This window comes from Teleopsis dalmanni, chromosome 2 (genome assembly GCF_002237135.1).
Source record: "Teleopsis dalmanni isolate 2A chromosome 2, ASM223713v2, whole genome shotgun sequence".
NCBI lineage: Eukaryota > Metazoa > Arthropoda > Insecta > Diptera > Diopsidae > Teleopsis > Teleopsis dalmanni.
In genome coordinates, this window is record NC_051847.1 from 79,597,802 (window position 1) to 79,615,373 (window position 17,572).

Here is a 17,572-nt window from a genome sequence, read left to right on the forward strand (position 1 = left end):
TAATAAGGAAATCTAATCAGATATGGTACATATTGTTGCTCATTAGTAGACGTGACATTCTTATTGTTACACCTTCATTTAAATAGTTATGCTACAAACATATAGTTTACTATTCCACAGTTCTATTTAAATAAATTTTGTATATATAAATAAATTTATATAAAGACATCATTATTGTTGCAAATTTGTTTTTTTTTTCTTTTGCACATATGACTTTTGAATTTGCATGCTTTAACAATGTATTTGTGCTATTTAACTCAGACAGCCCTCAGCTCAACTTAAATGTCTTTATTAAGTACCGATATAAGAGAACCCCTTCAACCAATGTGACAAGTACAGGGTTTTTACTAATAGCAGTGAAATAATATTTGAAGAATAGAAACGTCATTAGACACCAAAATTTCTAAAGAAGTCGACTATATGAACATTTTCAAATGTTAAAAAATATTTTAATTAAATTCCAAAAATCTGTTTTATTTAATTTATCATCCGTTTCTTGATTCCTTATGATGTACATGGTATGAGTGGTGAATTATCTCTACCCCATTTTCAAAATTCTGCATAAGCCGCTGACTTCATTACTATTTATTGCGCTACATAACTTAAGTCTTTGTATGAAATGTCAAGTATTTCATTACCAAATACTATAAGTGTTAGATAAATTGGCATAATAAACGTTGTTAATAAAATAAATTGAAATGCTTGTAATTCCGTGTTAACCATAATCAAAGATAATCTCACGAATGAGTCAATGCGCCACCAACAAACCACACAATCTGGTGACAACAGAGCACACTGTGTGCTGGGAACAGCATCATCAACTGGTTTACAATTTCATGCCATTGAACGGAGTACTAACTCTGGTATTTGTTAGTATTTGGCTGCTCCTCACCTACTCACCTTTTCCGAGGCCCTATGATCCGAGCTTTTTGTACAAAGTGCGGCGCGGTTATCAATTTTATCAAACTCGTTGCTTAATATTACGTTGCCATTTGTGAAGTGTTGATTTATTGTTAATTCTTTTTATGTGTTTTGCTTTTGCAATTTCACAACTTTCCCTTTCGTTTACGAGCTGAGACTGAGTACAACATCCACTACTTTTTAACTTGCGCACACCCGTCGTATGCAAACAGTGTGTATCTCAAGTGTGAAGTAAACGCATCTTATAGATACTTATTTACTTACTCACTTGTACAAACTTTTTGCCAACGTTACTTTTGAAATGCTCACACTCAAATTAAATATTAGTAACAAAAAATCACAACGAAAACTGTAATAAGAAATTTTATTTATTTATTTTTTCACAATTTATTTGTAGTGTGCGCTACATTTCAAATAAGTTCACTAAGTTTTTTATAATATTTATGAAATTGTTAAGGGTATCTTATTATAAATTTTTTGTTTTTGTTTTTTTTATTAAAAACAATATAAAAATAATCGTCCTTACTAACGATCTATTGTTCAAATTATAAGATTAATTTTAATTTTATTTATTATGCTACTTTTTAAATAGTTTAAAAAAATTAAATATTAGTAAAACTTTAAATATTGCCCAAAACAATATATAATCTGTATATAGGAAATAAAATGGAACTGTTAATGCTCAACTAAGCTACTTATATGAACTCGTTAATCCCGAGATGCACACTATGCAATACTGGAGTAAACGAAGATGTAATATATTTCCTTAGCAATTGTCCAATTTAAATCGCGTTAGGGATACAATATTTCAAAAAACAACGTTGGACTTGTACGAGTCAATGAGACTGTTGAATGGTGAGAACTGGCATATCTTATCGAAACGGCAATTTGATTTAGCGAAACTATTATATCAGAAACGTTTTAACATCAATAGGTTGAACTTCTAAATGTTCCACTTTTGTGATATTTACTGCAATAAAGAAAAATCAAGACGACTCTAAACGTCCGATTAGACAGCGAAATCCATAATCATGTAAGGAATAATTAAAAATTATTCACATCCATTTAGTTAGATTAAACTTTTTACAATTAATGTATAAAGTCAAATTTGTAAACTTAAAAAATTTGTATATAATAAAGAAAAATACGACTACTAAATTACTACTAGTATAGGCATCAAATTATCATTTTACAAAATTTATACTGTTTCCAATTCTTTTAGATGAAAACACTCCAATTAGATTTCGAAGTAATATTTGGACTCAAAAAAACCAATGGGCTTAGCACTTAAATATTGTATATATACCAACTGCTATTCTTTTGGAAACTATGAACTCACTCAACAACCTCTCTGAACACAACTTTATGAGAATCGTATTAGAAACAGTCCAATTTAAACTGCAATTAAAAATAAGTATTAAAAATTATTATTTTGTTTTACACTTAAACATTTTATTTAGGTTGAACGTTTAACTAGGGTTTTCTAAAAGGACTCCAACCATTTGAAAATACGATGTCCCAAAAATCTTTCTGTACTTAGGTATTTACAATGGCTGCTCAACCGATTATCTTTTTAATTCAATTAAAAATAAAATCGATTGTAAAAATGAATCTTGAAGAACCGCCTTTAACAAAAACTGTGAACAATATCAAAAACCCATACTAATAATTATATTACTAACGTTATCTTAAATGCGTAATCGTGCACATATGCATACTTCGTCTTATATTAAATTAATTTTCACTTTTATCAGTTATCAGAAAAAAAGCAAATGTTACGAAAAATTGTCTTCCTAGTACCATAAAAAATCGGACGACTATATAGTGAGCCAATCTTTACAAATTAAAGAGATAAAAAACTGGCATTAACCTGTCATCAAAAATGTAAAAAAATAAACATTAAAGTCATTGAAGATACATTAAAGACAATTCGAGAAAGTGTATTCTAAGGATACATCACAAGATGGAACCAACGCTAACATTTAATCAAACATGAGATTTATATGCAAACCAGTTCTTTTAAATACAAAGCATAGTATACTTTACATATAATCTCTTATATCTCACAAGGTAGAATTTTTATTTTAATAAATCCTCTTTAGTGCAGTTAAAATATAATTTATAATACAAAATAATATTATATATAATAATAAAAAATTCAAAATTTATAGCGCCTTCTTGGATCACCTATGCCAGTCATTTTCTTTTCTCTTTTAAAAAGTTATAAAAATAATATTTATTTTCAATTAACTTGAATTCCTTATTTTATCTTATAAATTGAAGAATTAACCTTTTAAGTTAAATATTTATTTTTTTTTTGCACATAACAATATTAAAATTCAAAAAATAAAAAAATTGCATAATTTCGGAAATAAATTAAAATAAAAAATTATTATTTAAACAGCAACAAATGAGCATTAGTTCGGCGTGTCCTACTTAAAATTCATAAAAAACCACAATAAAAGTTGTAATAAATTTCTATTTTTATGTCGTACATAAAAAGTACGTACGAATATATAATTACAAATGCATATTAACATAAATTGTATATAGTATATGCAATACTTTAATATATTTCCATGAACTAAAAAAGTAAAAACAAAATATGAGGGAGAGGACTTCGAAATAGCAATTCTAGAGAGTTTATATGTTCTCCAAATTTATTCAAAAAAATGCTCGCACGATTTATATGAGATATATGAGTTTACTTATATGAAATTACTAGATTAGTTGTAATATATAACCTATTATCATTCTAAATAAATGGTTTTAATGCTAATAGAGCTTCCTATTCTACCCAAGTAACGCATAAGTTCCATTTTGTTACCAAACAGCCAGGGATAAGATTTGCGTTAGGTTTTGTCAATTTCTATGATTAGTAATAGAAATAATTTCATTAAAATCTGTATTTGTAATGTCCGTCGTGTCAATTTCTACTTCTTTTTTACACCTTCTCTAGTTCTGATTTAATAGAACTAGAACTACGTTCTTCCGTCGTATTTCCTATTTGGAATATCAGAGCTGTTTACCGCATTGAACTTAGCCATACTAAAAAGAATACGTCATATTAGCTTAAATTATTCGAAAGCATTCTTAAGCGTCCATTTACATTGAAATATGATATGACATATATGACATGAATTAATATGAGATTACTCAAAAGATAGCTATATAGCAAACTATATAAAGTATACTGCAGAATATAAAATAAAATTACTACTTCCAACACCGTCATTAATCAGGTTCTATTTTTTCTACTGAAATTATAGCAATATTAAATTCCGTAAACTATGTTAAGTAAAATATAAAGATGCAAACTAAGCTATCTGTTCAGATGCCCTTGCTTCAATAAACGTCTTAATACAAACTTCTACGGAACAAACATAAGAAATATAATCTGTGTGAAATTTCCCAAATTACTTATTGCATGGGTTGCCAGTCATTGCTTAATAACCGAAAACAAAAAAGCAGACAGTCCAGCCAAAGATGCAGTAAAATACTTCCTTATTTACCACCCAAAGTACAACATATCTGACGCTCTTAAGTGCATCAAAAGTTTCTTTATAGAGAAATGTGAATCAATCTAGGACCCCTCTAATCCCCTCTATAACACTATCAAACCACATAAAAACAACAGTTATGATTATGCTATTACAAACGGTGGTATGCCTCTTACATGTAAGCAGCTCTTAAAATATATTCACCTACGTCTCGGGCATAGTTACCTTGCGCACAAACATTTTTTTGACAATTCTCTTTCATACCGATATCCGTTTTCTAACACAAAGCCTACTACATCATTTATCCACATACTTTAAACTTGTCCCCACTTCACCTATTATAGACACAATAATTTCCGTAATATTCTATATAACAATTCTGTATCATATTTATAATGTTATTATTATAATTACAATCAATATATAATGTAAATTTAGTAGCTTAAGGTCTTGTTGCTAGGTAAAAAATGTCAAATGCAACCCTTAAAAATTTCCCACAAATTAGCTAAATTTGATATATGTATCATGTGTTTTATATGGAAAATGTAAACAAACCAGCTGTTTTACATGCATAAATCAGCATTTGCAAATGGGAACGACTGAAACTTAATTTCATTAACATAAGTAATTTTAACTGCAGTGGAAACATGATATAAAGTAGAAGTATTGTTATTAATTGTGTATGCTTTAAAAGATGATATCACTGCGAATTGTTCTCTATCATATGTTAGATACACCAGTGATTATCAATATCCATATATTGATATTTTTTATTAATAAGTTTGCTCTTTTTGTTATAAATCGATTCTCCTACAATTGCTATATCCCCAGCTTGATCATTTGAGAGCGGATTGAAGAAAGAATGCGATTTTGAGCAACTTTTTCAACTATGCTGTATAGTAATATTGTTTAGTGTTTGGGTTATCAATATTTCAAATTGGAAATTATTAGTAGTTTTTTATATGAAAGTTGTTACCCGTTGTTTGTGTAATCAATGTAAAAATTATATGTATTACTTGCCACTAGATGGCGTATGTAGTTTCTTTTTACTATAATCAATTTAAAAACAGAAGTTTAAATCTAAAAGTTGGAGAAGTAAGCTATGTTAAAATAGCTGCCTCTACTAAAATCCGTCATCAAATTGGCGTGGCTGAGAAATTAGACGCACGCCCAGATTGCAAATACCAGTTAATTAACAGGTAAAAAACAACAAATTATATATAAATACTATGTGATATGCATATAAATAATATAATAAAAACTAAATAGTCCGTTGGTTAAATATAGAATATTCATATATCTGCTGTGAAATAATAAAATAGTTCGTACATATTTAGAGCACGAAGCTATTTTAATTTCAAAGGAAAAATGCAAGGTGCAGTCAAGATATTGCATTTTGCATCATTGAAATATTTTGTAATATTTTTTCCATGTTTGTACATAAATAAATAGCAGAATAAATAAAAATTAACAATTCGTCTCATGTTGACACAATATTTATAACTTTTTGTATACAAAATGTTTTGTTCAAAGATTTTACAATTTCACATGGTAATTTTATGGATTAAAAATAAAATAAGTATGAAACCAACTTTGTTAAGCTATTAATATTTAATGTATTTAATGGCATTTCAGAAATCATAAATAAATGTGCAACCCGAGTCAATATATTTTGAACCACATAAATCAGAAATTAATGTAATGTATCTTGAGTATCTTGAGTACTCCTTACTGACGAGTGATTTACAATATTACCGTGTGAACCGTTAAAATTCTTCATCGAATTACTATTTTAACAATTACTCAATCTTTAGAAATACAAAGAATTAATTCGGTTAGTTAAAATTAAACCAAGTGTAGTAAAAAAAAGCAGTAAAATTAATAACCAAATAAATTGTAAATACCATTTGCTTTTATTTTTTTGTTAAATTTTGGTCATGCAGGAAATACTATTTGCCGTAACTCAGCTCGTCCCTTATGCTTAAGATTTTCTGATGAAAAAGGGAAACATCCTGACATTATTTAATATAGAAATAAAGCCAGACATGAAAGAGATGAAAATGTTCATATTATAAAGAGACCATTTAGATATTTTTATATTTTAATGAAATACAAATTAAGAAAATTACTACCTAGGCACGGCATCAGCAGTCTCTGTAAGAAATTTTAACCCACTAAAACCACCTATTGCGAATAAATGGAGAAAATTTTGATCACTGACCTAGCGGTCGAAATTTTATTTCAGTAAATAAGAAAAACAGTTAAGTTAAAGGGTTAAAGTTAAAGGGTTACTACTTGGAAGTCTAAATTTATCTAAACCAGAAAGCATGGACGTAGTATAGGAGGAAGAAACGTAGTAGACTGTGTGACCGGAGTTACGAATCCACTGTAATAGAGGGCTTGATAGAAACATTTGAAGTTAAAGCAAAGTGTGCTATAGATTTAAAGCTCAGAGGTAGATTATTCAACCAAGAGAGGTAACGTCAGACGAGCATTAGTGGTCGTCGATGCAAGTAATCTGAGCTTTCGGATTTTTCGGAAAGACAGTTTGTTCCCTTTCAGCAAAATTGATTGACCTTATAGGAAAGGCGTATGGAAGTAGAGCACGAATTAGTTGCTTAGTTAACTTTGTAGTTAAGATGCATTTTGAATGGTTTAATTTGTATGCGGAATATAGTTGTAAAAAGTACGATATCAAGATACTTAAACTTGGCAACAAGTGATTGTAAATACTTTATTTTTAATAAGTGAGGCAAGGAGATCTATACAGCGATCTTTCCTTTGGTTAGACACAGTGTTGGTAAAAAACAATTATATGCGAAAATAAGAAGCTATAATAATTAACAGATAAAGTAATTAATAACTGCACTAAGAAAAATTTGAAAAAAATACTTAATTGTTTATTGTAACAAATGCTATTTATTGTAATAAATGCTATTTATTTTAATAAAATCTGTTTATTGTGATAAATGCTATTTATTGTGATAAATGCTATTTATTGTGATAAATGCTATTTATTACAATAAATTTTATTTATTATAATAAATGCTATTTATGAATCTCGTTTATTTCAACAGATGCTTTTTATTACACTAAATGTTATTTATTATAATAGATGTTATTTATGAATTTCGTTTATTTTAACAAATTCATATCTTTTCAACAGTTTAACAAATAATAATTTATTCAACTTAGTAAAAGTCAACAATATGTTGAACATATTATTAGTTGAGCTATTAAATTTGTTAACCACTGTACGAAGTAATTAACTTGGTTAAATCCTGTTAATATTTATTACAATCTACGTTAGCAAAAGTATATTAAAAACGTAAACGCCCAATGGGATAATATTTATTATATTTATTTTTTAAAAAATCCATTTGCTCTTGCTTATATCATTAATTGTTAATAATTAATAGTTTTTATTTAACAAATAATTATTTCCTCATCATTAATCATTTTACTAACAATTTTAATGAGCACTTTATTTACTTTTGTATTACTGGTTCATCTTATGACCTATAATCTAAAGTTAACATTTGATAACATAATGCAGACCATATTATTGCGACGAGTACACCATTAATTAGGAAATAGTTGAGACTATAAACCAAATTATTTATGAATTTCATACATACATGATATTAGCCCATAAAATATTTTTTATTTTATAGATATTTTAATATGTACAATCTAAATAATAACATCTTATGAAATCCTATGCTTGTAAAGCTACAAATAAATAGAGTTCAGTAGTTTATATTTATGATTGTGAAAGATCAGAAACTGAATATTGTGGTATATTTCATACAGGTTGCACTTGATTTATGTAATCTAATAGATAATAATGAAGAAATACTAACTTGTTGTTGAAATTTGCTTTATTGTTTCTCGAAGTATTTTCCTTTATGATTCATACACTTTTACATACGTTTGACCTACTTGTCAAAGCGTTGTTGCTTCCGCCGACAAAAATTATTATCCACGCAATTTATTCTTGACGTTCGGGAACAAGAAGAAGTCATTGGATGCCGAATCAGAATTTAACCGCGAATAATCCATCAATTCGATTTTGTGAGCACTCTCATTGTCTTGATGGAGATGGAACATGATGCGACGGCGCTCTTTATTTTCCGTACTTCACTGAATACCTCGTACTGTTTTAAACTAGCAACAAAATTAATGCTAAGGAAACTTAAATATACTATACATAGAACTTATTGCTTTATAACATATGAAAAACATTTATCTTCTTTTCAACTTTGAAGATAACTACTGGAACCATTGACTTGATTACTCAACTAAAAGTCAGACAGCAATCAATGCACACAATTCTGGTCAGGCAACACAATATTGGATTGAAGTTGTATTTTGCAACCGAATGCAGTACCCAAAAAAACAGTAGAAGTGTTAGATGTACCTCGTTCTCTCCCAAAGGAAATTATATTCAAACGTATGGGTACTATTGGTGCTAGCGTTCGTTTATAGAAGCAATTTACTGATATGTCTGTTAAGAATACCACGTTGTTGCGCCTTAATGACAGGAAACCATAAAAACTATAGATTCTATAGATCCGGAATTAGTCTACGACTTAAAAAGAGGTAATTTCTTCTAAGTCATTCTGTAAAACAGAAGCAACACAAATAGCGTTGTGCTGGGGCAATGTAACAGTGGGCTATTCCTATCAAAAATCGCTTAAAGGGACTTTCAACTTAAATTACATTAATGATTTCATAAAACTTAATAAAAATAACAAAAATTTGTGGAATTCTGACAAAGCGCTATAGGTGATACTGTCACTTCATACTTGAGTAGAACTTGTAAATTTTGCGCCCACAAAATACGTGTTAGGAGCCTGCCCGGTTCCGCTGAACAAACGAAAGAAATATATACGTGGATGTCTTATAACATATTAAAAAGTAACACCCGATAACGTAAATAATTCTCTATTTAATGTTAATTTTGTGTTGATACTGTTTAATACATTAAACCTCCACTTCTCTACTCTGCATAAATAAGTTTAATTAAGTTATGTTAAGGAAATAATTAAGTTACTGCTATTATTCTTGTTGTTTAACTATTATTTATTGTTTAATATTTTAAATCCCAAATAATGGAAAGTTCCCCATTAACAAAGGAGTTGAAATTTTATGAAAACATAAGTCGAATGCATAACAATAGTCGTAAGCAATTGAGGAAGTTAAATTAATGAAACATTTTCATAATCTTCTTTGTATAAAATTTAAATTTTTATATTAAAAGTAACAAATTCTTATTATTCTTTCCTTATTCAATGCACACATGCAGAATTAAACGAAATATTAAAAAACAAACAAAAGCGTTAAATACTTCAACTATTGCATTAAAAAATAAATAAATAAAACACAAAATCGATCAGATGAGACATAGCCCAAGCATAAGGAGACCTCCAGCTGTGCACAAAGACTTTATGTTAATTGCTTCTCTAATCAATCTCTGAACGCTTGTGAACGCTTTAATCATCTTTAATGTCTTTTGAATGTCTGAAGCTTTTATTTGGTTGTTTATTTGCTTTTCTGGTTTATGAATTGTCTCATGAACGCATTTCAATATCGTAACGATTTATGGATTATTATAGGCATTTGAAGCTATTGTTGACTCTTCCTAATGCAAGGTTAATTAAAACTTTTTTCCAATTCCAATTATCAACAAATGCAAAACACAATAACACACACACACACACACACTAGAAGCGTATAAAGAACTTAATAATGATAATACAAATATTTTGAATTCATTTATTAAATTAAAATTTAATTATATACCGGAACGAAAGATGGAACGATTCCATTAAGACTTTTCCTCTTCATTCTATATATATGACTACCTCAGCAGCAGCAACAGCAGCAGCAACAGCAGCAGCAGCAGCAGCAGCAACATTCTCAGTATCATTTCAATAATCGATCACTTCGGACTCTTCTGTGACTCTTCAACAACGTTAAGTGTCTGACCTTTGACTCAAACAGATGGGCCTCCAACTGGCGCTTATTCTGAGCTGTCTACCAGACCAGACATTATCAATAATATTTTATAAACAAATATTTGGTTTCACTTAAGATTATTAAATTACAATTAAACTTCTTTAATTCAGCACTCCGTGTGCTATACGGGCTCTGCGAGTTTCTGTAAACGTCATTGTCTACAATTAAATGTCAATCTGCTCTCAAGGGCAAGGTTTGTCTTTGCATTATTTAAATACCAGTTTACCCACTTTTGCTACGTTCACCGACTTGTTCCGACAGAGGCTTGACTTTGTTACCAACATATGTAATTTAGTTTTGTTTTTTTTTTCTTAATAAGAAAAAAAATTTTTTACTCAAATATCGGTAGCTGTGATTATTTACATAATTTGTAATTCATTGACTTCATAACTGCTTTATATAATTTATTCTAGCGTTATTATTTAATTTATTTAAATGATTTTAAACATGCAGCAAACAATTTTGCATTTATAATTAATGTATTTAATAATGTAATAAATATTATTTAATTAAAATATAAATTTATTAAATAATTTAAAGACAATCTTATTTATATTATATTATTACATATTTTGAAGAATATTTGATATTAAAATTTTGATATTACAAGTATTAAATATTATTTAATTAAAACATAAAATTATTTATTTAAAATATTTCAAATTTAATATTTAATTATGTTAATCTAATATTATTATTAATATTAGTTTAAAAAATTATTATATTATTTGGTTAAGTTAAGCTTAAAAGCGGGCGAGCTTCTGAAAAACTCCAAGCAGTTACTCTTTTAGAACATTTATATTCTTACAACCGTTTTAAAGCTACTTCTAGTTTAGAAGCAAGTTTCACTATAGAGTTGATAGATCTGTTACGATTTTTTAGTAAAAGTTTTAATAAGTTTAAATTGAAATTTTTTTAATGTTGATTTTTTCTTGACGAGAAAGACGCGTCTTATGACGAAAAGAAACTATTTTAAAAGTTAGAAGAGTTCAAATAGAAATGAAAAGACAACAACAAAAATTTAAATAATTTGTTGAAATTTGGTGGACCATACAACGTTGTTTCGAGTATTGCCAAATACTCATCATCAGTGGTTTTAGAATGTATTCAAATTTTTTTTTTTTAATTAGTTTATAGTCCGTGTATAATTTTTTTCGACACTTAACCATATCGACACTTAACCATATCATATGTTTACTGTCACTTTAGATGCAATAACTTTGTTTCCAATCATCCAAATGCCGTGAAATATTGATAATACGAGTATAATATAACTAATTACTGATATAGCTCAATAATTAAAAAAAAAAAACTCACAAGATATACCTATTTTTAAGAAGTCATTTTTGTTTTAGACTTCACTTTGCAATTTTTGATTTTTTTTTTTTTGAAAATTTGAATAATACTGTCATAAAATAATGCTATCATAATAATACTATCATACAATGATTTTCAAAAATCATTGCTTAGACATATTGAATGTTAAAACAATATTATCTTTTATTTTTATTTAAAAGTTTTCTTAAACCAATTTATTATATTCTTGTTTTCACGCTTTTCATTCGGCCCTTTCAGTCTTTAGGGAAGAGTAATGGCATCATATGCGCTTCATCCCTAGTCCATTTAAAGTATTCTTTAATCAAGCGCTTCTCCGTACAATACAAATGCACAAAAAATAAAACCGCATTGATCTTTCTTTCTCATAACAGATGCTAAGCCTTTCTAAGGCTAACAGATGTATTTTTCACTTCTACTCTAATCAATATCTTATACCAATACGCAGCATTTTTTAACACTCCTCTCTAGAGTACTTAGTAATGATAGATAATTTCAATTATATTCTTTTTCCCAATAAAGAATAGGAACCATTAATAAGATTTTAAATATTGAATATAAAATATGCAAGAAAACAGTAGCAAAATGCAGGAAAATGTTAAATTAACATTATGTATTATAATTTATATGAAAATGCCAATAAGTCCAACAATTACTTCTTATCTTATAATGTAACTAGAAAGTAAATGAAATGAGAATCATAAGTTTAAAGTACATTCATAAGAAAGTAAGTTAGTCGTATTTAAAACAGCACGTATCTAATATTGCTGTAATATTGCTAAATTAATTGGACCCATTTTTGTTAACAAAAATTATTCCATAAAGTTTATATTAAGAATACCATAAGGTAAAGCAGATGCTATTACAAAATAAATAATATGAGAATTATAAATTTCATTTAATTTATATTTTTCATTTATCATTCATATATCACTGAAATGCTCATTGCATGATATAATACATACAGTAGAAATCAATATATAGAAACTATTCAAGTATTTTATTTAATTGTTACTTTAATTTACAAACACGGAAGTTATTATCGTTTAACTATTTTGATTCTGATCTATCAGTCTTGGAAAATTTTTAAGGGAGGAGCAATATGCACTTTTTGGCTACTCCCTATCGGGTAATATTTATTCAAAAACAAGATAGTTTATGAGATGTAATCCAATATTATATTTATCCAATATAAGTTTCTTATATTCCTTATAGGGTTCTCGAAAAAGAAATTACAAAAATCATCGTTTGTTTAGGCTTATGCACAAAATATGACACTTTGCTAATCCTTTGTTCTCTTAATTAGAAAAATTATCCTTAAGATGAAGACAGAGAAATAACAATACTTCCTGTACTGTCTTTTGCTCAGGCCAGCAAAATTAAGACATTCTACTAAGGAAGAATCCTCAAACTAATGCATCATGCATACTACTACTACATACATAAAGGAATTAAATGTGGTTTATATGTAAAGGAACATAGTACAACAACTTTTAGGCAGTGGTTACAGATAAGTTACTGCAGCCGTGCGGCAAATTGGTTTGTGGATTTAACTAATAGAATGTCTTAATTTTGTTCGATACAGGTATTAGCATTTCTGTCTGCTACCGGTTGATATCTGCGATAAGATAACAGGTAGGATGCAGGTAAAATGAAAAATTATCAGGCAGCTGCATTAGTTAAATCAGCTTAAACACAGCGGCTGCCTAAAAAATGTTGTATGTTTTTACATGCAACCTTCATTCAGTTACTGAATGTGAATGATATCTTCGAAGGGTATCATAATACTAATGAACATCACAAATATAGTCTTTTAAAAAAATCTTCTTTATCATCAAGCAATTTTATTTTAAAACTTAAAACTTAAATTTCTATCCAAGTAGCCTATGATCTACTTAGAATCGCCAAAAAAAAAATAATATCTCCTGAAATGATGCGGAACGTGTAGGCTCGACTTGAACGACATCCACGCCTTAGTGATGATCAAATGGTCAAAGAACTAAAAATATCCCAGTCAAGCATGTGACGTATATTCCAAAATGTGCTCAAGGTAAAACCTCACAAGTTTCAAAAGACAGTTTTCCCTTGAGCAGTTCATAGAGTCTAACTGCTCAAAATGATTATGTTTACTCAACTTAATGCACTGCCAAAAACACTGCGAATGAGTCAATGAATGACCACCCGAAATATAGTGATAACATGGGCAGCTGTGACCGCCGATGGACGCTTTCTAATCGTTTTCATCGAACCTGGTATCAAAGTCAATGCGATCGGGACAGTCAATCGTGAAAATGTTTTGAAAGTTACTTTAGAGCCATGGACACACAAACATTCCGGTCGTAGACCATGGACGTTTCAACAAGACCTAACATCGATCTCGGTCTCATACAGCTCGTGTAAACCAAGAATGGTTACAAAATCATGTTCCACACTTCATATCGTCCACACAATGATTTTCGAATTCGCCACATGCAAATCCGATGGTCTATTCCATCTGGACCATATTCGAAAGCAAAGTGAAGACTAGGGACTAAAAAATATACCAGTAAGGATGCACTGACGAAAGCTATTGTTCAGAAATGGATCAAAATACTAGAAGAACACATTATTTTTTAACCGTTTGAAGTCCATAGTCAAGGCAAAAGTTGGCCACATCGAACTAGAGTGAATGGATTTTGAAATTTTGATTATTTCTTCAAATTTTCACACAACAAAGATATAGTTGCTTATATAGGTGACATTTCTAACCCTGTACATTCAATAAATTATTCAATCATTTAAAATATATTTTGATTATATAGTATAACAGTATCATAGAAATCTAAGTTTATCTTATTAATCATTAAACAATTTAGAGTAAATATTGATTTTACTACTAATACCATTTTTAAAAATTTTAAAATTTATAGCATATCAGTAAATATTATTTGATCAGTTGTTAGTTATATTAATGTTATATTTTTTAAAAAACTTAAATTAAAAATTAGAACAAATTATTAAAACCATTCAGTTAAGTATTTTTAAAACAAATTTATGTTAAGCATTTTACGCAACATTTTTAACGTAATGGTTTTCTTATTTTCAGGTGCACAATCAATGCAAAATTAAGTAAGTTTTTTAATAACAAACATTTTTATTAAATCATAACTAAACTATTTGAACCATAAACTCTTATAAAAACTAGGCAAATAAGTTTCTTCCATATATCCTATTATAAGTCGAAATTCATCAAAATCATAGAATATGGCTTCATCTATTAACAGCTTCATAAATTAAACTCAACTAAACAATTATAAATAATTAATAATTTAGAAAGTGTTTTTAACGAATTTAACTGATGTCTTCATAGTTTATTAGCAAATAAAATAAAATAATATATAATGAATTGCCTTTATAGCAGACTTCCCTCTCCAATGAAGGAAATTTACTTACCTTCATTTATGCGCATATAATCATGAAGCTATAACAATAGTATGGCAATATTATAATGATTTTTAGCAGGGATTTCCATCAATTTTATTATTTGCATTCATACATACAGACTTACCCACAATATTAACACCCATTATAGCTACTGCAGTTATAAAAATGCTGGCGAAAGCATTGGAATTGAATAAAAGGTAAAACCAGAAACAAAAAAGTACATACTACGAAAATGGTAAGAACTAAAAGGAGATACTTTCTATAAAAGGCCTCCTATTAAATATTTACATAAATATTTTAATATGTGAATTTTTTCTGTTCCCGAAGTTAAAAAAAACTACCAACTACCAAAATTTTACGTTATGTCTAAATCAGCCGTCGAAATATGTTAGGAAAATTTGGCTAAGCAATGATATACTTTTGTCTAATACCCATCATCAGCGCTTTCTTTATAATAATATAAATAATTCTTTCTGGTTTATATTTTTATGAACTCCAAGTACTAGATATGATTGGTTGGATTTTGTGGCGACAATGCTTTTTCTTCTGTGCAAGGACCATGTTACCACAAACTCACTCATAAAAATCTTATTTTTAAAACTAGTCTACACTGTTAATAAATGAAGTTTATTATTTGAAAGTCTACATTTGGGAATTCCGCCAGACACATTAGTTCGAAAACTTCCAGAGGGAGTGCCTTATACTTCCTAGTACTACGTATTTGCAAAGCATGTGTTCTTCTGCATTTTGGGTTGAAAAGACACATAATTTTTCGACAACTGACCCTGATCATGACCTGTTAACAATGTTATGAATTTTGTCACTTCTATTTTGTCTCTGACTAATAGGATTTACGTTCTCGACTGGTTTCTCGAAGAAACTCGTTCTTGCTAGTTTTCCATTTGCATTCCTTTGCTCTTAGAAAATAATTATCGAATGTTTTCAAGTACCTTTAATGAAATCAGTATATATTTTTGTTTGCTGAAGCTACATCTGATCCTTATCAACTAGTTCATCCGCAATTTACTTTCCTTGCATTTCTAGGATTATTAGAATCCAGAACATTAATATTGTGCTCTGGTTACTTACTGCCCTCAGTTGAGTTTTATATTACTTTACTAGCATTGATTTAATACTACGACCGTACAGCGGAGGAATTACTACTCTATCTGAGAAAATAGCAACCCACTGATTTAATGGATTATTTTCTAAATTAGTTAACATACCTCTTTAATAGCAAAGATTTTGAATCGAAAAACACTAGATGAGCTCACAAAGTAAAAGGATTTCCTTTTTAAGCTAAAAAACTACACCTAGACAACATTTTGTTTTAGAATCATGCGTGAAATTATGGTAATCCCAATTGATTATATCAAATGGGAACATTCACTTCGCGATGGAAGTTTGAACCAGATTTAGAACTTTGAGTCTGTAAAATTATTGAAGTTGAGATTCCTAAAATTTCAAAGCTTCAATTTTTAAACTTCAAATTTTTTGTTACTCCAATTTCAATTAATGGTTTTTTTTTATATTGTATATGATAGTTCCAGATACTTTTTCGGAAAATGTACGTATATTTGTCTTTAGTCTTAAACATTTTCAGTCCTAACTACTAAAGATAGTTTTTAAATTATTCTGAGAGGTTGAACTACCTCAAGCTCATAACCTGAGATTGCAAACATAGTTGTTAGATATAATCGAGTTCCTTTGTAAATATAGTATTCAAATTTAGCTAACTATTTAATAAATATATTAAAATGTTTTTCTAAATATAATTTATTTAAATAACAATACACTTTTTACTACCAATACTTTATAAAGAACAATTTAAACTTACGACATTTTACGACAATAATTATAAACTTTTACAAATATTCAAATTATAAAATAAAGTAGTAAATTCAATACTTAGTTTCAACTTGGTTTTCAGTTTTTAATGGATCATTTAACTTGTGTATCTCTACCAAGCATTTGCGGTATTCGTTAAAAGAAATCAATTCTGGATTTTCACATTCTGTTATCTTGAAAATGTTTGGACTAAAGAATTTCTTACTAGCAATGGTAATAGCAAGTAGCAACCTTCGATTTGTAGGAAAATGTTTTGTAACCAAATTCTTATACTTCTTCACAACTTCAGCGATGGCATCTGCATAATTAGGTACAGGTTTCTTCTCAAAATTGCAATTTATTATAGCACTATAGCCTTCGGATATAATGTGTTGCTTCCAGATATTAACTGCATCTAAATGGAAACTGAACTTCTTCAGAAACTTATATATCTCTGTAGCATGTTCAGCATTACCACTTTGTAGCAACTCTATAAATGTTTTCGAAATAAGCGCAATTTTACTTTCAATTAATGCCTGAAAAAA

At 28.5% G+C, this 17,572-nt stretch overlaps 2 protein-coding genes across 3 annotated transcripts in view; one reads left to right on the forward strand and one right to left on the reverse strand.

Annotated features, from left to right (window-relative positions):
• Positions 1-17,572, forward strand: part of LOC119679805 — a 136,980-nt gene that overhangs the window by 37,568 nt on the left and 81,840 nt on the right. The window contains exon 2 of the mRNA XM_038092353.1: positions 14,863-14,885. The gene's annotated coding sequence lies outside the window, so the exon portion shown is untranslated. The remainder of the gene's footprint in view (positions 1-14,862; positions 14,886-17,572) is intronic.
• The window catches only part of LOC119679806 (cullin homolog 1-like), an 86,944-nt gene continuing 86,448 nt past the window's right edge, over positions 17,077-17,572 (reverse strand). Inside the window, exons 3-4 of one of the 2 annotated variants that reach the window (XM_038092355.1) lie at positions 17,503-17,563; positions 17,077-17,442 (exon numbers count right to left, since the gene is read on the reverse strand). In XM_038092355.1, coding sequence (XP_037948283.1) covers positions 17,102-17,442; positions 17,503-17,563 — 402 coding nt within the window. In that variant the 3' untranslated portion in view covers positions 17,077-17,101. Of the gene's footprint in view, positions 17,564-17,572 lie in introns of both variants that reach the window. The other variant, XM_038092354.1, reaches the window with a different exon arrangement.